Source organism: Poecilia reticulata, linkage group LG2 (genome assembly GCF_000633615.1).
Source record: "Poecilia reticulata strain Guanapo linkage group LG2, Guppy_female_1.0+MT, whole genome shotgun sequence".
NCBI classification, from domain to species: domain Eukaryota; kingdom Metazoa; phylum Chordata; class Actinopteri; order Cyprinodontiformes; family Poeciliidae; genus Poecilia; species Poecilia reticulata.
The window spans coordinates 30,189,750-30,210,714 of record NC_024332.1 but is presented as its reverse complement, the minus strand read 5'-3'; the positions used below and the strand labels follow the sequence as shown (position 1 = coordinate 30,210,714).

General features: G+C 38.3%; 1 protein-coding gene across 2 annotated transcripts in view; it reads right to left on the bottom strand.

Annotated features, from left to right (window-relative positions):
• Positions 1–907: 907 nt before the first annotated feature.
• The window catches only part of ubr3 (ubiquitin protein ligase E3 component n-recognin 3), a 40,331-nt gene continuing 20,273 nt past the window's right edge, over positions 908–20,965 (bottom strand). For both annotated transcript variants that reach the window (XM_008399679.2, XM_008399687.2), the window contains 15 exons: positions 18,643–18,792; positions 18,355–18,488; positions 17,816–17,926; positions 17,298–17,498; positions 16,506–16,642; positions 13,440–13,525; positions 10,505–10,610; positions 8,087–8,187; positions 7,426–7,550; positions 5,149–5,256; positions 4,809–4,934; positions 4,527–4,706; positions 4,031–4,240; positions 3,752–3,891; positions 908–2,880 (listed from right to left, as the gene is read on the bottom strand). In XM_008399679.2, coding sequence (XP_008397901.1) covers positions 2,763–2,880; positions 3,752–3,891; positions 4,031–4,240; positions 4,527–4,706; positions 4,809–4,934; positions 5,149–5,256; positions 7,426–7,550; positions 8,087–8,187; positions 10,505–10,610; positions 13,440–13,525; positions 16,506–16,642; positions 17,298–17,498; positions 17,816–17,926; positions 18,355–18,488; positions 18,643–18,792 — 2,033 coding nt within the window. In that variant the 3' untranslated portion in view covers positions 908–2,762. The remainder of the gene's footprint in view (positions 2,881–3,751; positions 3,892–4,030; positions 4,241–4,526; positions 4,707–4,808; positions 4,935–5,148; positions 5,257–7,425; positions 7,551–8,086; positions 8,188–10,504; positions 10,611–13,439; positions 13,526–16,505; positions 16,643–17,297; positions 17,499–17,815; positions 17,927–18,354; positions 18,489–18,642; positions 18,793–20,965) is intronic.

The following is a 20,965-nucleotide window of genomic DNA, read 5'->3' as shown; positions in this document are numbered from 1 at the left end:
ATTTTTCAGCCCAGACTGAACTTTCTTCTGATGTAACGTTGATGTCCAGATTTCAGCTCCTGTGAACTGAACTGCCTAGAGGTCACATGTTTTAMATTAAGTTCATGACAGCAACACAATTAAAACAGCCAGTCAAGTGTTAGTCAAGCGCAAAAAAAAAGCTTTTTGTACCTTATATATCTAGTTTATCAGTTTGTTTACACTCAACTTGAACGCCAATTTAATCTGCCCAAGTCCTGTTGGGCCGCTTCCAAAAGACTTTCTTCCATGATTGTCCTGCATTTAGCTTCATTCATCTCTCCAACTCTGGCCAGCTTCCCTTTTCCTGCTGGAGAAAAGCACACACACACACACACACGCACAGCTTTCTGCATGCTTTACAAAAGTTTGATTTTGGTTTCATCTGACCAGAGAACCTTCTGGCATGTTTGCGGTGTCCTCTGGTAAACTGTAAACAAGCACTTTTATGGCCTGCTTTCCAACAATGGCTCTTTTCAAATTCATTTTTTAAGGATATCAAGATAATGGGGCTGAATACAAACACAATTTTTAGATTTCTACATGGAAAAAGTCTGAAAATGCTTTAATACTCAGTAGATAATAGTTTTTCAGGCCAATGTGTTGATTTTGAGCCAATAGAGAGAGTCTATAATAAATTGAGACCTGATTTAAAAAGTAATTAGATATATTTTCTACAGTAAATGCATTCAAAGCATTAAAAGTCCAAAATCAATAACATCCATTTTTAGGCAAATTTAAGTTTAATGGAGTTTCTTCTCAGTACTGATGTTGACTTTATAATATTACTTTGATTAAATTGGTATAAAAATAACTAGGTGAAATATTTGTGTTTCTTAATTGTGCTGCAGTATATGACAATAATAAAAAAACAACAAAGGAAACCAAGTCAATGTGTGCTTATATTTTATTCACATATGTTACATTTTGCAATAAATGTCCCAAGTCATACTTCCTGGTCAAACTCAGAAAGTTTGAGTCAGCACCTACAGTAATGTACTGTATTCCTCTTCATTCACACAGGAAAACACACAGAAGCTTTCAGTTACAACTTTACACCCGTTACTCATTGGCTATTTGGTTGCGGTCATTTACAAAGTGGGTACAGCGAAAATAAAGGAAAGAAATGAAACCTGGGGGGAAGGGAGGAGGAGAAAAATCAGCATGCAGAAATTCAGAAGGAAGTTCCCATGTGTGCTCTTTTTTTCCCCCCACATCGCAGCACAACGTGGCCCAGCATCCCAGACGGCCGTAAACCGAAGCTTCGCAGGCGTGACTGAGCCAAATTTCCACCCTTCTAGAAAGCAAGGTGATAGTCAGAAAACTGGGTAGCTCAGACAAACAATGGTTGCTTAAAGGATGCCATGCACAGTGTTATAATGGACACCAACTCCGACGATCCTCCAACGTCAAAAAGCAACTACAAATCACAGCTAGATGATGCACGAGTAAGAGATAGTCATAATAAATTGCTCTGTACTGAAGATATGAACTTGATTAAAATGCATAAAGGGAGAAAAGCCTTTCCAACAGCACAGGAAGATCAATTAGGAGTTCTGGCTTCTCGGCAAGCAAACTTCCGCTTAGCCGAGATTCAAGAGGTTGAGAGGAAACTCCTTCAAAGTTTGATATTTTTATTCAGACGTGACGCAGCAGGACTCGGTGCCTGTGCGGTGATATTTATGAAGCTGGACTCGTTTGAGTTTTTTTTTTTTCCTTTTACATCCAAACAAAAAAAAAAAAGAAAAACTCTAAAAAAAAAAGGCAGGTTAATGTCACATGGAGTGGGTGCAATGTGGCGACCGCATACCTCCTTAAACTCTAAAGTGAGTTTGAATCCACATTCCCAGCCACTAACTGTAAACTCAAAGCACAACCTTACGAAAAGAAAAAAAAAAATCTTCACAAAAGTTAACATTAGTTGAACAATGAGCAGCAGCATTTATTTAAATATCTAAAACGTATTTTAAACAGCAAAGACAACAAAAAAGGAAACATAATAATTCCTGAGGATGGATTGCAACTAGACCCAGAAAGATTCCTTTCTTGTTCGCAAAAGAAAACTCTTGGTGTATTGATGAGTGGACTTGGTCTTGCCTACCATCGCACGTGAGCAGACGACAAGTGCAGCCTGCAGAAAACGTTTTCACTCATTAGGGAGCTCAGAAAATCCATGGCTGAACAGCAGCGGGCGCCGCGATAAATATAAGGGATATGTTTTTTTCTTCATCGTAAATGGTGCAAAAAACATATCAACTCTGTTAGGGACGTTCAGCAACCCTGATATTATGTTTTCTAAATCCACATCTGCCTGATCTGTGACGTTTCAAACCCAAACAGGACAGACTTTTAAAGCCTGCTCGAGATAACCTGGGTAAACTTATTCCCACTACTTTGAGCTCAGATTCAGATTTTTTTTTTTCCTGTTGAAAACCACACAATAGATCACTTGAGCACACACACACACACACACACACACCCCCACACGCGCACGCACGCACACACACGTGTTAGTCTTTTAGGCATGACTGTACACCAAACTTCACATAAACTGAAAGCTGTGGCAGCGATAACCTTACTGGATGTTTGTTTTTTATCATATTAAGGATTTTCCAAATATTTTAATCAAGGCAGACACAAGCCAGGAAATCATAATAACAATGATAATAATAATAATAATAATAATAATAAAAAACATCTCTATCTTGGGTTTGTATGTGTTTGTAAGAGGACTTTGGAAGATCTTAGAGTCCATTATAGTGTGGCCCCCAGCGTTTATTGATGTGATCGAAGGTGTGGGAAACCCACTGTTGCTCCAGCACTCGATACCTCTCTTCACACAGGAACAGAGGTTTGCCACGGCTAAAGGAAACAAAGGCAGTAGGTCAAGAAATGTTTGCATATGCTGAACCACTCATTCAAAGAGTATTTTAAAGTACTTTAAAGCAAAACAAAGGAACAGAAAAAAAACAAACATGAAAAATAAGAAATGCGTATTAAAAGCAATCGGACGGGCTGGTTAATTTGAGTAACTATGTTTTATATATGATCTTTATTGGTAAGCTGCAGCAAACGGTAAGGTTTTCAGTCATTACTTTAACATTTCTGCACGTTTCAGCTTTTCAGGCAGTTGGTTCAAGAGCCGAAAGGACCCAAAGTGGCCATGTGAGGAAATGATTATCCCCTGTCCAAGTTTCCTGTTTTCTCACATTTAAGGTGAAAAAACTCCAAATCATCACCAAAACCCTTCACTTCACAACTTCACAGATCTTTGTACTCTTGATAATGTCAGACTGGTTTTAAGCCAATATTTAGTTGCTGGAGAAAAATTCCATTCCAGTTAAATGTAGAAGGGCATATGTATTGTTTCTTTTATGCTTAAAAAGATAAAAAATAAAACAGAATAGTGTGATCAAAAGTTATTTAGCTCTGTATTCTAGAAGCAGTGTTRATATTGTTCATTCTTTAATATATATTTTCTTCATCATTTTCAGACTTACAAAAAAAACGAGTAATAATCTTTTTAATTAACATCATAATATTTTTTCATGCTTTAATAACCTTGTTTATTTAGTTTAACCACAAAACTTAACATAAGTTCACTTTTAATTTTCTAAAATGAATGATCCTTTTATTTGTTCCCAACAACGTACATAAACTAACCCAAATGAGCCACTAACAGCCTGAAAAGCTTTTTTAAAAGAGTTTTAAAGCRTTTAAACATGCATCATACCGTAAATCTCGATCTTCTTCCCCATGAGCGTCAAGGTAAACGGAGCCCCACAGACAGAAACGATGTCCRCGGATGATGATGATGACTGAGGCGTTTATCAGTAGAAAGATGCCTGTAGCTGCGCCACAATGCTGGGAGTGCTGCAATGATACAGTCAGCACTTTAAAAGGATTGTTTTTCCTACATTTCAAAACAAAATTCTATTTCTTTGGGATACTAAAACATTATTTTTAAGTAAAAAAAAGAAAAGAAAAATCAAAACTATTGTCATAAACTTACCAAAACACATTCACAGGTACCCTGCTGTTTACAGCAGACGCCTTTGAGACAGACGAAAGAGCCGCAAACGAGGCAGAGCGCAGGGTCTTTTGGCACCTTTTTGCAGACAGTGCAGGCCTTTCTGTGATAGTACTGGAAGATGATGTTGTAGTTGTCTGGTAGCTGAAGAAGGCGAGGCGCTGCCCACTGAGGTTCTTGGACCAGAAAGCTCTGCACGGGAGAAGGACGACAACAAAGGTCTTACAGTCTTTCTGCCCTTCTGTCTTGCAATACTAATGAATAAAGTTCACTAGAGCCAAAAAACAAAAAAAGGACAACTGAATTTATGTTATTAAAAACGAGACACCTGCAGAAATGTAATCACTGACAACTCACAAGGGTTTGCTTTAGCTCATTCAAAATCTCAAACGCGAATCTCAGAAAACCCCCGAATGCTTCAGATTATTATTTTTTTCTTTTTTTACCAAAGTTGGTACGTTGACTAAAATGGACATACTAGTGACTGCTCAGGATGCATCAGAGATCGCCCTGTGACCTCATCGCACCACTGCGTCACCAGGTCAAAGGCGCTAAAGGGCCACTCCAGACATGAGGCACTGTGTACGGCGCTGGGAGGCTGAGGAGCTGACGACAGCAGCCCTAAACACACAGCCAAAGACGAGAACTCCTCTTCCTCCTGAGGGAGACAGGAAAACRACAAGTGAGCAAAAAAAAAGGCTGTAAAAAATTAGGCAAAAAAATAAAAAAAGTTTTAATCTCAGCGAGCAGAAAAACGTACCGTGCAGCCAGTCAGGTTGTCTCCATAAAGGTGGTGCTGCAGAAGGCAGGAGAGGCGAAGGAAGGGCAGACAGAACTGCTGGAGGCTGAACTCGATGGACTGTGGCGACCACACACTGGAGCTCAGCTGGAGAGGAAAACAAAAAACAAAAAACAGAAACAACTGATCAATACCCAGGCAACAGCTCGCTGATAACAATGTGATATAAAACAACTCCTGGAGATTAGCAGAGATATTAGATCACTTTTTATGAGGGTGATGGTCGATTAATAGTAAAAGAAGAAATGAAAAGGAGACGGTGTGTGATCTTCATGGTAGTAAAGCTTAAACGAAGGCTCACCATAGACGTTTCTTCACTGTTCACTTTGTAAACACTCTTGTCCTTTGAAAGTTCGGTGATGACGTGGTTGAGCAGAGCTTCGAATGACTTCTCTGGATTCGGAGCATTCTGTGGCAGAAAATGGAGGATTTTACCATCATGATGTTGACAGCAAACAAACACGGACAAGATTAAATATTTAAGTCAACTCTACCCTAAAATAATACTACAGACAAAAGCTATCGCCTAAAAAAAAAACAACTTGAAATGATTCCTATAAACTACATGTCAGGTAGCCATATAGCATCTGCTCCCTGTGATTAGAAACAGAGAAAGGTAAAGTCTGGTGCGCATTTAAGAAATAATGAAACGTGTTTGTTGAGCTGAACATGATGATGAAATACAGAAAAATCTGAGAACTAGAGAATGAATAATTTAACATAACAAGCCTCGAGCCTAGAGTAGCATCAAAGAAACTTGATTCTGATCCTCTAAATATATAAGTTTTTAAATTTCACATGTGTAAATTATGTGTGAACCATTTTCCCAGGTATAGAATTCAACCAGAAACCTTTAGATCACAAATGGGAATAAGAGTAAAAACTAAATAAATCTATTACAGTAAAAGCAAGCAGTGAAAAGAAAAAAAAAACTATTGTGTAAATGTATTTATGTAGGTATATACTGCGTATAATTATTTGGGAAATTATGTACGACTAAGTGACCTGTGGAGGTGACTTCTTTCAATGGGTTTTTATTTAGGGGTATCACATTAAAAGGGGGCTGAAAACAAAAGCATGCTACACGATTCAAAATTTTACACATAAGACGATGAATGCCCCACCCATCTTGCAAACGAAGCTAGGCCAGAACGTAGCAGACTCCTTTTAACAAACTAGCATGAAAACAAACCCAGGTTAAAAGAAATTAAGCATAATTATGAGTTTAATCATTCAACTCCTAAATATTAATATTAAAATCCTGGAACGAATGTATGAGCAAACTTACAGAAGCGAAAGATTTCACTTCTGACACACAATTTAACTTGCTGGATGGACAGACTTTATGAATATTAAAAAAAACCAAAAAAACTTATTTACGCATTTTTTATATTATCCAAACACAACGATTTACTTTAGCATTCAAAGGTCTCTCCAATATAAGACGTGCTGGCCCTACAGAACATACTGACTAGTGCAGCGTAATGTCTGATTAGCAGGAAGAGACATTACTGAATGTGTGTTCTGCTGATCTGGCTGCTGTTTTATACAGAGGAAAAGCTGAACGCATTCATCAAGCTGAAGGTGGTAGAATATAAAACAGAAGTCTTATCTCGTCTGCTGTCATTCGTCGCAGATTTATAGGTGGGGATTTTCGAGTCTAAAGCTTTCCTTCGTTTGTTTCGAGCCTCTGATCTGTCTTCACTGTGCTTTCCCGTTCACTTTCATGGCAGTCGCACTCAACTCAATATGGATATTTTATGCCGTTTCAAAGCCGTGTCAACAGTGAGTAGCGATCACAATTAAAGTACAATGGAAAATTACTATGCTTAAAGATAGAAATCCCTCAAATGAAAAGTTCTCCAGCCAATTAGCTTAATCACTGAACAACTCCAGTGATATTGTTGCACACTGTTTTGTATAGATATTAATTATATTGTGCCAATTTACGACAAACAAAAGACACTTCACAAAAAACCCCAAACAGAAACAGATGCAAAGATGTTAAAGACCTTCAACTCTGTTCTTTAAGTGGATATTGTTACAGCAATGAATATTGTCTGATATTGAGAATTTAAAATGAATACAATACAGCTTGCCATAAGTGCTGTATTTTATGACCTAGGGCAAGCTAAAGCCACACCATTTATTTCCCACTACTGCTGTAAAACTAGAAACCTGCATTTGCATACTGCTGACTAAAAATGAGCATGTTCATGTTCAGCCTGCTGCATTATTTCCAGGTATTGTTGCATTAGTTAGGTGTGGGCTGCTTTAAATAGGAGTTCAATTTATTCAGTGATATTTTTATTTTTTTGTTATGTACTGTTCTGAGTGAGAAACATCACTGTCTGTGACTGATGCATTCTCAGCATTTCTGTGCAGTTTAAGAGGAATAAAAGGGGAGTGACAAAACTAATACATCTCAGCAAGATAAACAAATTACTTACATTTTTTTTCTAAGTTAACTGTTTTTACCAAGATATGAAAATGAAACATCACATAGCTACTGGAAAATAAAACAACCTATAATAAGCACGTGGCCTCTCAGATCAAGGCCGTGTGGTTTAACATTTACCTTCTTAAGTGCTCCTGATTTGACCCAGGCTTGCCTTTCTTCTGAGCTCAGCTTGGTTGACAGTGCAGCTAAAGCCTGAGTGAACTGCAGGTTGTACAGCATCTTGATCACGCAGGTAAAGTGCTCTAAACGAGGTCAGAAAGAGACACCAGCAGGATGAGCTAGTAAGGTTTCTGGATTTAAAAGTGCGAGTTGGAGGGTTGTAGGGATATCACGTCTGACACGGAAAGCTGCAGTGGACAACACACTCAATAATTAGCAGAAAACTCAGCCAGACTAAAGCAACGGAATGGAAAAATGAAAAAAAAAATACTTTGTTTAAAAGTTTTACAGATAAAGAACCTAGACTTGTATTTACAACTAAATGTAGAGCACGTTCTACAGTTCACCAACAAATTTATCTTCCAATCAGTTCTTTAAAGAATTTACTTCATTTTCACAGGGAATGAATAAAGTAAAGAACGAGGGAGATATGAGGGAGGGTGAGTTCTTCATGATCCTCACAGCCAAAACAGCAACATGAGTACAGACAAAAATACTCATGTTGAAAATGCTTCTTTCAAGCGTTCAGCCTCAAATAATAATGCAGGGCGTCCTTGTGTTACAGCTACAAGAAGGTCTGTACCCCTGTGATTTTCTGATGCTGGGGGAGAAGCCTTACCTTTACGCAGAGGCTGCGGCATAGTTAGCACAAAGATGATGAGGAGGGATGGGACATCTCGAAACAGCATGGGGACCTCAGGTCTCTCCTCATCAAAGCCACTGCAAAAACACACCAAGGAGCTTTTTCATTACTCAAACGGTCCTGCGTGTAACTCAGTGAAATGTCAAACAGTTGTGGTAATGTGAAACCCTGAAAAAAAAAGCAAGTCAAAAACTATTAAGCACATGAAGAAAATGTTGTGTATCTGAAGGCTGTGTATCCGAGACCATTCAGATACACAGCCTTGTGTAACAGCCTTTTTTTCTTTTTTTTTTTTGCTAAAAAAAAAAAAAACCTAACTAATAATACTAGTTCATGTGAGAGGTTGAGTTTATTCTCTGCTTATTTGTTTCACACATTTGGTAAAATCACTAACAACGATCAATTAAAAAAAACAAAAACAAGACAAGCAAGGTAAGGCTAAAGTCAGTGGCATACGTCACAATATCAGAAAAAAGGCAAATTAATTGTACGATCATACCATTTACAATTTTGTTTCTTTTTAGCTCAATAGTCTAAAAAGATACAAATCATCTTGTTGAAATCTTGAGATTTTTGAATGTTCTAACAAATGTTTTGCATGGAGAGTTCAACAAACAGAACTCAAATAAATTCACCCTAAAGAAAATCTGACTGTAATGTAAGAAGGAATCTCTATCTCAGTTGTGTCACAGAGAATGAGACGGAGGAAACTAGGTTCTCTCCTAATTAATATAAAAAAACTAAAACACTTTTTTTCCCCCATCTCTTTGTTCATCTGACTGCATCTGCGACGTTTGTGACTGAAAAAGTGTGACCTGATGCCAACAAGACCCATCTGCAGGAGCAAACATCTGTCTTGTTGAGCTGACAAATCAAGTCGATTGTGCTGAATTTTATTTAATTTTATGTTTTTCTTCACCGTTGCAAATGTCAACTGCTGCGTATCTATTGGCGATAAGCAAGTTCAACATGAAGGTAAACACCGCAATGCTGCATAAAGCACATCTAAAAGTGGCTTTAGACCATCTGAGAGGAAAAGCTTCTGCTGTGGTTTTCCATTTTTAATTTGTTCAACAAAGACGTAGCTTCAAAAGAACCCTTCTCTTGCATCCCCTGATTGAAATCCTTAATGCATTCTGGGTAACATATTCTTATTTTGTGCCATTCCAATTTACATGTCTTTTGTTCGGTGCATGGCCCGGTCTCCACTCTACCCTTGAAAGGCTGCTTCGGGGGTTTAGAACAAGAGGAACTGCACTTAAAGAATAAAACCTTCCATTTCCAAACCACTCAACACTTAATTCTTCAGTGCACTGGAAGCAAAACCTTAGAGGACCGAGCTTTCAGCCATTATCTGCAGCCGCACACTCAAACATTTCCTTTTTAAGATTCTCTCGTAAAGAAAATGGCAAGAGGGATGTTTGGCATCGACGTGGAAACGTCTCTCCGTCCCATATAACTAGACTACATTAGGTCGACAGCCTCAGGGTGTGAATGACACTGCTCCCTTATGAAGCTCTAACAAGAGTATTTTTAAACAGCAAATAGGTCCAAAGAGAATACCGAGGCTGCAAGCACTTTGACGTGTTTGCAGGTGTGAAAGCATGTCTAACAGAACATTAACAGAGGAAGAGAGGCTATTTGAGCTTCTTTTTCAGGTGCAGTAAACCATGTTTTCCAGAGCTAAACAATATGCTGAGTCACAGTATCAATTTGTGCAATGTAAGGCACTGCTTGGATGCAATATTTGGTGGGCTGCTATATTTAAATGCTATATTTTTAACATTATGTTTGGTTGTGAGGACAAACTTTGGCAACTGAGATTCTTAAGCTAAAAGGGAGTTAGCTGAACCACGTGACATTTTCACTGCAATATTCAATGACAAATTGCAGTTGAATGTTTCTCCAACATAATGCAGCTCCAATTCTTTCAAATCATCAATTATGGAATCCAAATTGATATTCTTTTTAAATTTCCTAACATTTCCTTATTTTTTTTGTCTGGTTGTTTTACCAAACATAAAAAAAAATCCAACCTATGTATTTGTACCTTTTTGTATTTTGCTAAATAAATACTAATCCCTTTAAAGGGCAGGAGACAGCTGGGTGCTGGTGTTTCACCGCTGCTCCCTGTACACTCAATTTGACAGGGTCGTTTGGCTCTGCGTGGAGTGCCCGGTAATTTGCCAGATGCAGCAATTACTGGTATCTATGGTAACCAGCCACAGTCCCCCCCCTCCCTCCCCACACCTCTTTTTTCTGCTTTTAGATCCAGTGTGTTTTTATGCTAGAGAAAATGGTGAGAAAGACACCAGAGGATGGAAAAGTTGCAATGCATCAACAGAATAACAGATTTCCTTTTAGGAAGAGTATATGAGGACGAACGTTACTCACTCTGCGTCCTTGTGTTGTACAATCTGCGTCAGCTTCGTCCACGGGTTGTACGCTGAATCGATGCTGTAGAGTCTCATGTGCATGGCCAACACGTGGAACAGCTGATCTGAAAGAAGAAACGACAAAACATCTTGTTGTTGTCTCACAAATCGCTCGCATGAGAATGCAATCGTGTTGATCGCAGCTTGTTTTATCACAGCAGCAAGCAATGCTGAAGGACTTATGAGAGCCCTATGAGAGACGGCAGGCTAATGTTTGGCTCAGATGAAACGGGGCCAGCCCAGATGGACTCATGGCCAGGTCCGACAGTCTAGAGAGTCTCTTTTACACCTGTTCTTTGTGAAACTAATGGAACATGAAGACAGACCATCGGTGCACACACAAAACCATGTTTAGTCACTACCTCAATTAATTACCATGTCCAGGCGTTACTTTAATGTAATAATATGTGTAACATGTTTATTATGCAAGGTGAAAAATCTAAATTCATTCAAATCTGCCTAACAACAGAGATGGACGATTTATAAATGCGGCTGCTCTCAGGACGAGAGCGGTAACAAAAAGCATTCGCTCTCGTTTATTTGGCTTTACAATGATTTCTGAGGCAGTAATGCAGCAAAATGGCTTCAAATAATCGACACTGTAATTTTCCTGCGAGCCAGTTTTCAATTCTTGGAGCAACACTGCCCTCCGCAGGTAAAAAGAGACACGGCAAAGAGAAATCAAGGTGTCAGATTCTGACGGCATCCCATTTGTCTTTCCTGCAGATTGTTTCCCCTCTCTGCCATCGTTCTCCTCCAGCCAGCAACAAACCAGAGAGAGGCAGCTACAGGGAGGAGGGAAGATCTTAAAAACAGGAGAGAGAATAAAATCCTGGCTATAATTAACTAGGCTCCTCAAAATATATGCATTAAGTATATGCTTGTTCCAAGTTTTATGGCTCCAATTTTTTCCATCTCTTTGTCAAGAGGAAGCAGAGTCAAGTGAAAACAATTTCGACCACCAAATAGAAATAACTAAAAGTACTTTCCTTTGAGACACATAGTTGGTGGAAAACAAGAACAAATTTAAATAAACCTTATCATCACCGTGCTTTATAGGTTCCTAAACAAAACAAAACAAAAGCTTTTCGATTGCAACAAGTTGAGCAAAACATCACCAGTGATTAGATAACTTGGCACGACCACTGTTACAACAGTGCCTTGTTCAAGTGTTCATATCTCCTGAAATGTTCCATATTTTGTCCCCTTACAACCAGTTAAATGTCTTTGATTTTGATTTTTACATGACAGAACAACCCAATTATAGTAAGGTGGAAGAAAATCATGTTTTTCTTCCACCTTTTTTTTTTTACCAGAAAAAATCAGTTTTTTCTGGTAAAAAAAATCTGTGAATCATTTTGTTTTCTGTCACGCAGCGTGTTTCAACATGGTGGTTAGTGTGACCAGTGCATTATGGGTCAATGCATTCTGGAGAAAAAGTTACGGTGAGTGTTGTGAACCACAAAAACAGCAACTTGAGTGAGACAAGAAGGACACTACTACATGTCCACGGCGCGAAACACCGGGGTCTGATTGGTCCTTTGAAATTACAATCACTTACACACAGATCAACAACGACTCTGAAATGAATGCAGATAGTTACTAGTATCAATAGATCCACATCCCAGGACCAATTGGGGTTTGGTGCACAATTACTTTTTTCTAAGATGATGCCCTAGTTGTCTCAGGTCATGTAATTAAATATTGGTTTACAGACTAAAAAACCCACAAACCACTAATAACACTAATGCCGCTTCCAGTCCTGCATATTGGACTGGAAGTGGCATTGAGTTGGAACAGGGAAGGTCAGCATCATTATCCTTTAAAATGCCTTTAAAGTAGCAGAGTTCAATTTTTTCAGCTAAAAGAGCAAAGCTGCTTAAAAGCTAGACTCTCTACATTTGATTTAGCAGGTGCCCAGGGAATTGAAAAGAGAGCTTGTTCCTACAGTCAATTGTAACCTCATCAGCTGAACACATGAGGGACCTATAGGGAAGCAGGCTTAAGAGCCCCATGGGCTCTCACAGTTAGTGAACGTCTGCCTTTTTCCTTTAAATCCATTTCCCCAAGAAGAATGAACACTAATGTACTGCAAATGAGTAAATTTGGCTGTCAGTGTGGCTACACGGTTAATGTAGCTCAAAAATGGCAACCCTTAAGGGGAGAAATCTCTCCAGGCACTCGGGGATGACGGGGCGTTTCACTGGAGCAGCTGCAACTCTGACAGAACAATTAAATAACTAGAAAACGGGAAGTGAAACCCAACAAAATCACACATCCATCTCTCCAGGATTTCTCACTCTATTCATCGATGAAATTTAACTTCTCTGAATGGCAATTTTTAATCTACGTTTTGTAGTTGAGAAGAAATACAAATATTCAGGTTTTCCTTTCTAATTCAGATCTCATCATATCTTAGTTAATGACCTTGCAAACTGTAAAAAAAAAAAAAACACTATAAGTTATACGTTTTTTTTCCCCCTCAACAGTTGAGCTTAGTACTGAACAATGTACTGAACTGCAAATAACACAGTTTTCCAAATAGTTCACTCAGAGCAGAATCCATAATTTTTTTTTTTACCATTAATTAACTTGTTTCCCCCCCCCCCCCAACGGTCGAGCTGTAGTACTGAACAATGTGCTGAACTGCAAATAACACAGTTTAAAAGACATAAGCTTTTACAAAATAAAAAACAAACTAAAGATTGTTAAAAACTCATATGCTCTTTAAAACACAATTTAATGAAACCTGACTGCAGAAAGAGAGGTGGTCCTTTCCGACTCGAATGCCTAGTTAAGTTACTTTGTCATTATAAATCAGGCCAGTATCTTCTCTTGGCATGCAGCGATTGTTCACCAATAAAATATAAGAAATCGAACCAGCAACTACTCACTTAGACATGAGCGCTTGGCAGCAGCGCTGGCTCCTCCAGAGCACAGGTTTCCTCCCCGATGCACAAGCTCCAGCTCCAGGTTTGTCCTGAGGGTCAGAAACATAAGCAACCAACTGATTGGTAAGCAGGTCAGCTGGTGCAAAAGTGATCACCAGAATATGCTCATGACTGCGTCATCACAGCTTTTAGTAAAGTCATAAGTCTTGTAAAATAACTGAAGTTATTCCTTTTAAACTGTTACCAATGAAACGTTTAATAATAAATGAGCTTTGCACAAGTGAAAATCAATACAAATTCAATTAGCAGCACATTCACATCAATGGTTTTCCACTGGACTTTGTGGGGAATTAACAACAGTTTATCTATGAAGCCACTCAATTAGCAACATTCTCCACCCAGTATTGCTGTACTTACCGTATTTTCCGCACTATAAGTCGCTCCTAAAAACCTTCAATTTCCTCAAAAGCCGACAGTGCGCCTTATAATCCGGTACGCCTTATATATGAACCAATATTGAGCCACAGCAGGTCTAGCAACTACGATAAGCAGCCACCGACTTCATTTTCGCCCGTAGAAGAAGAAGCGCGCGGTGCATGCTGGGATAGTTGTCAGAACGCTGGTTTGTTAATAAAGTTTGAGTATCTACCTACCGACCTGATAATCAGGTCGTCTGCAGGTCATTTAGCACCACGTTCTCCACGAACATGCTGTCCGCGAACGGAGAAGGGTGATCATCGTCCGGCCCAGTCGCAGAGGGCTCTCCACGCTAACCGGAGTCAGACTGTTTTGTTGACATTCACTTTAGTGCAGCTCCATCTAATGGATGCATAACGTAACTCCAGCCTCTACTGTAGCRTCTATTCTATGCGCCTTATATATGAAAAAAGTTTTAAAATAAGTCATTCATTGAAGGTGCAATTTATAATCCGGTGCACCTTATAATGCAGAAAATACAGTAGATTTCTGAAACTCCCTAGCTTACTCTGTAGGTGAAACATACGTAAGGAAAACTGAAGTTTTGCAGGGATTATGGAGAGTCGTCTAAAAACTGCATCACGCCTTAAATGTGCCTCTGTGATAATTAGAGACACACACAGATTGGGGATTACGGAACTTCATGGTCGACAGAACCCCAGTTTGTGATCAGTTGGTCAGACGCTACAATTGTAGTATCGTTTTTAGATTAGTGAAAATCAAAATACAAAACAGAAATACAAATATGACCAGTAACTAAAAAGCTAACAGTCTTGTTCATCCTATAGAAAACTATTCTCAGATTTGATCCAGTGACCTGTACACGACATCTACAGAGTGAATGCAAACAAGGGAGTGTGCATATATTTGCGTAACTAGTTGTGCGTTACTGTAGACTCTGATTTTCAGTCTATTACTATAAAAAAGCTTGGAAAGACACCGCCTAGTCAAACCCTCTGCCACTTAATGCACTTTGTCAGCACAACTCCTTCACATTGCATAATAGATTTTCCACGAGACGCACTATTAGCATAAAAGCCCTTCCAAAATCAGTTTATGTAAATTGTTCTATTATCAGTTTTATAACCATGAATATTAAATGTGCAAACAGTCATCCTCACATTGGGATTTTGTTTTGGAAATGATAAAAAATAAAAAACAAGACATCTAAGAACATAGATGGTGAAAGCAGATATGTTCTTAGGTGTTGCTAAAAATGGGACTGATCTGGGTCCGTCTTGCCAAACCTCTGGCCGTTTCTTCCTACAGACCATGGAGGAGRGGCAAATACTTGGGTTTCCTGGGAGAAAAAAAAACCCAATTTCACATAGATAATGCAACCACAGTGAAGCTCCATCTGGCTCTTACTGATAAGAGCACCCGTGTGACAGAAGAATTTTCCACTCCTCGGGCAATTTGCTCCGTTCATTGAACTTCATAGCACCAACAKGCTTCCAGACACACTTAGGGGATCATTCTGTTTAGGGCAGAGGGCTGAGGGTACCAGTGTTGGGTGGACAAGAGGTCTAAGTAGCTACACCACACAAATGGCTTCTTTTGAGTTTTTTGGAAACGGGAGGTGGTGTTGGTTGAGGGGATCCCAAGGTTACAAAGGGAGTCAGTCATCTCTCTTACCTGTGACCAGTCTTTGTAGAAGATAAAAGTGCTCAGAAAAACCCCCCAAGAATATTTCCCTTTGGGTCTGTTTAGTCTTTGTTTGTTTTTGTTTGATCCAAATGAGTATTCTCCAAAATCTTTGGGTAACGTTTGAATGGCAGACTAAGTTTAAATTAAATAGATCAAATGTTCATAAGTCATGCATCAGCTATAAGCACAAAATATATATTTTAAATCAAAGATCCCTTTTAATGCCGTGCCAACTTTGTCTGCATGGATGGTTATTGTTTGCTAAAACCAAACTTTTACAACAGAACAAAAACAAAAGATGGCCTTTATTCTGCTGGATTCATCTGCTACTGGTGCGTGAATGCGCATGAAATGTGTAAAGTGTTGCTAAAGGATGACCTTTAATGCAACGACCAGCCAATAAGATCAAGTCACAGTACACACACTCAAATGATGTACATCAGTAATATTATTTTAAGTAGGAATCTAGACAAGTAGTGATATAAAAAAGAAATGACTAGGATTTTTAAAAGGTTACTTTATGGATCAACTTTCAAGAGCTACAATATGCCCCATCAAACCAAATCAGGAACAAATGATCAGGAATGATACATAAGCAATTTATTTTWATCCAGTCAACTCCGTGATCTTCCTAGATCACAAAAACTAATCAAATAAATCACATGTGCGCTTGACGAAAGGAGCTATAAGGGAGGGATTGTTTTACACCGTTTATAACAAAGCTCTTACTGAAACGAGGTTAGTAACTATATCTTAAAGGTGTGAAAGAGATCCTGAGTATGTCACATTAAACTACACAAGTGTGCACTTTTCCAAGTTCAAAAACCAAAACATGCTCTTCGTACAATTGAATCAAGTGTCTGTAAGTCCAGTTCACGCATGAAAAACAGAATCGTTTGTGAATAATGGCGACTATTTTAAACAATTAGAGGGCTGTGATCTTACCTTGCCACCGAGTACATGAAGAGGAAATCATTATCTGGGGAGCCAGGATTTTTGCCATAGTCCATGTATTTCTTCTGGGTGGTGTTCTTTATGTCTTTGATTACTAATTCCATTTCTTTACTCAAGTTGGACTCCGTCTAAGAGGAAAAAATAGTTTAAATTAGTTTAAATCATCAATAGACTACAAAATGTAAGATTAAAAGACAACACAAATATTTTTATCTGGGTAATTTTATTAATGAAAAAAGAATGTGTGCAGGAGACAAAAAAGGTCAAGGTTTTACTTTAATTCAAAACTATGGATTGCTATATTACAACGTAGCAAACCGTTACAGTCAAAAATGTCTTACAAAAAAAGTTTGTAAAGCTAAATGCTGCAGCACTAAATACTAGTGAYTTCAATAGAAATTGCTATAACCGTCTTATTATAAATAATGTAGAACTATAAAGTTATATTTTCAATTTTATTTGTTTTTATATACTTTGATACTTTTTATCTTTGTGTGAATCTACATGCACTTTCACTTTTCTGTTATTACACCTTTTACACCTGAATATGTGGGACAATAAATTATATTTCTATTCTATTCACATACTCAAACATAAACGCATGGCCAACCCCCTATAAAACATAAACATATGGCCAAGATGGAAATAAACATTAGCTTTTAATATTAGTCTAGCTTTACTCTGACCAATGCCAATATGTTAACGAATGGCATCAACATCTGCTTATATATACTGATTGTAAAACCGATATATATTGCGCCATAAATTTAATTTAAAACTCACTGGAAAAAGGCCGAGTTTTTCCTGCAGGTCCTCCACCTCCTTCACCAGAACGCATGTCGCTTTGTTCGTGGGTGTGTGCCATCCACTCGAACCCGTGCCACGCCCAGGGCGGCACGGGAGGACACTATTGGCAAACTGCCGGCACAGTGGGCAGGTAAATTCACCCTTGTCAACAGAGAAACCCTGGAGGACCTGGTCATTCTGAAGAAAAACATCACAAGAGTAAAAAAAAAAAAAAAAAAAAAAGATTCCGCAAATATAGTTCTAAACATAAACATAAGGTAAAAAAAATGTACAGAAAAGTTTATTCTTTCAAACTAAAAGAATAAACTTTTAGTTTATTCTTTTATATAATCTGTATATTATATAAACTGTATCATAATATACAGATTATGATATAAAACAAAAAAAGAAATGTTTCGTAGGTGTTTGGTTAATGAGCTGTTAATCTCCATCCTAAACAGGCATCCAGCTTCTGTTAGCGGAACATTAATTTCATAAGGTCAAGTCTTTCTTACCCTCAGAGACTCCATGTAGGACTTATGGCAATCTATATGCAGAGTGTGTCCGCAGGTCTGGACATAGACTCCTCCATCCCAGCCTATTGACACAGACTGCAAACAAGAACTCTGCAGAATTCACAAAAGAGAAAACACATCAGTCAGAGCTAATTCATAGATATCCATCCTGCAGAGGCTTCTGCAGCTCAGAGGCGATCTGAACTCCTCAGTATTAAAAGAACAACCTCAGAAATGTTTTTTGTTTTTTTTATCTATTGTACATACCAGATGATTTGCTTTGTTCAAACATTTAAAATGTTATATATTTTAATTGAGAAGTGCATGGATAGTTTCTGACATCAATTTGTGGAAAAGAATCAGAAATGAGATAATGCATTTTGCAATATCCTGAACTGAGAAATCAGTCTGCCTAATGTCATTTAGAAAAATGCTTTTGACGTGAATTTTACCAGACGGTGTGCAACATATAAAAGCTCTTTTGGAAGTCGGATTTTTACCTAACTTTAACAAAATATATGTTTCTGTGAGCCACATACATCTTTGAAGAACTGTTGCATCAGCGTGAGCCTGACATCATGAGCCACGCCGCATGTGTCTGCAAGATATATGTGCTCCTCGTCGCTCGTTGGTAGCTGCTTGGGTTGTTTGCTTTTGCGTCGGTGCCCAAGAACTGGAGGAGAAAAGTTAGGTAAAATGCAGCGATGCTGGTGAGAAATATAAATATTCTTCCCTTAAATGTTGATTTAACTGTTGCTTCAACATTTTTAGAATAAAAGGCACCATAGGTGGAGTCTACAAAGGGACAATCTGGCCGAATTTAACACCTGAGGAYGCTTGGAGTAGAACCACTAATCCAGTTGGCCGGTCCTCGGTGGACGGTCCGCTCTGTCCGCAGATCACACAGTCGTACAGAACCTCAGACTCCATCACTTCCGATGACCCCAAATCCATCGCTGCCTCAGTTTCAGGAGATTCTGCCCAAAAACAAGATTGAGAAAAGAGAGATGAGAATGAGAATAACTTACTTGTACAAAGCTTTCCACACAAAATATTCAAATAACACCAGCTGAGGCAAATAAAAAAAATTGGTAACTGTTAGATTAAGCTGATTACTCTGAAAGAAAACTTTTGTTCAAAGCAATGTTTAAACTTGTGTGATTGAAAATTAATGGACTTGAATCACAGTATATGAACGTGTTTTACAGCAATGAACTGGATAGAACTAAACCAAATTTGGATTCTATATGATTAGTCTGATTACACAGAGAAGACATTTGTTAGGAGATTGTGCTATATTGCTGATATATCAGGGTGCATCAGTGTTGCATTGGAATAAATTTGATATTTTCTCAAATTTTAGGCATGTCCATTCACTGTTTAACCCTGAATTATTTACTGGAGGCAAGAAGTTGCTGTCTTATAATCTCTAAACAGAAACTGATTTCAAAACTTATGAACCATCCATTTAAGTGGCAAACGACCTACGTTCTTGACCTTCATTTAACCCTCAGATGCTACATCTTGTTCTTGTGGCTGCATAATGGTAGAATAAAAATGAAGATTTAAAAATTGGCCACCGCATTTTACATTAGTATGATGAGTAGATGCAGTTAATGTCTACTGTGATTTAACCAAAGTGAGCAAAGGTACAATGCTGAATCATGCACATCATCAAGAGGTTCATTTTAATTCCAACTGTGTTGCTCATAATATTTAAACAGTTTTTGAACCTCGCTGTTAACAGATGATGGACAGGAAAACCTCTCTCGACTTGCTTGCAACTGAAATTAATTACAGACATGAAATCAGTTTAAAATGGTAAGGAGTTTGTTCAAAATGAGCAGYAAACACTGAGCAGAAATGTCACATTGTGTTGGAAATTGATTTATTGCTTTTAGGAGGAACATGTTCTCAGAGGAGGTCACTGTGTTCCTGGGGAAATGAAAACAGTTTCACCTGGATGTCAAGGCTACAGCCTTAGCCTCAGGCTATCCAAACACACCGAGCCACCTATGACTGTATACACATCCACAAACACACACAAGCAACTGCAAAATGGGCACAGCAGCAAGAATACCTAGAGTAGCATAAACTGAGGAAGCCTATGAAAGCTAATCTCTAAATGTTAGACTGATCTTAAGTAACACTGGTTTTACAAACCAATTATGAAGTCAGTGACAGCTGTAACTACAGTGCTGTAGAAAAGTATTTGCCTCCTCACACACTTTTCTTTGGCTTTGAATACTTCAATATTGTTAATAGGAGGTGTTTTTGGATAACACCACGATTTCAAGAAATACATTTGGTCTGCAACAAAGTCCTCTTAAAAATTAAACAACAGCTGATTACATTCTRTTCGACTTTATTCTGGATTGTCATCTGGAGACAAAGACTCCAATCTTTTCCATATCATGAAAAAGATTGGTTTCCTCGTAGGTTCTGAAGAAACCAATGAAAACCGTGGTTGCTTTTTTTTTCTTCTATAAACATCAATGCCAACTTTAATGGAAAGTAAAGTCACCATATTACTCCTCTTCTCAGTTCAACCATTGTTTCTGTACAAGTGAACCAAATCTTACATTGATCTGGAAAATATGACAAGTACTAAAGTGCTAAAGTTACAGCACTGCAGTAAAGGTGCAGATAAATGTCACACAGCACAGTTCTGCAAGAATGGACCTACTGACCACAGCAGCCATTATTCAGCTGCTAACCATGCTGTGTCAGGGTGGTCCCTTAGAGTCCGGTTCGCTATTAGGGCTTTGATCTTATGCCCTTACTGCCAACAGGCACAAATACTCTTTTTCCCACGTCTATTTCTGCTAAATAGACCCCAGAGACCGTATGCACAGWCTCAACTCCCTCTCACCTTGCATCAGGGGGAAAATGAAATCTGAACAATGATAGGTTTATTTTCACCAAAGGCACTTTACTTCAAGGTCTGTGGTAGAAACATGTTCTCTGAACAAGAAGTGCTGGTGTCCCACCCACCCAATAAAACTGTGATAAAAACTTCAATAGATACAGTATCAAAGAATATTGTTGATAATGCATGTTAGTTGACTGATTCATTTTTATTTACAAATTTGTTTCATACAAATTCCAGTAGAAATGGRTAATGAAATGTTTGTTCCCATTAGGTATCCA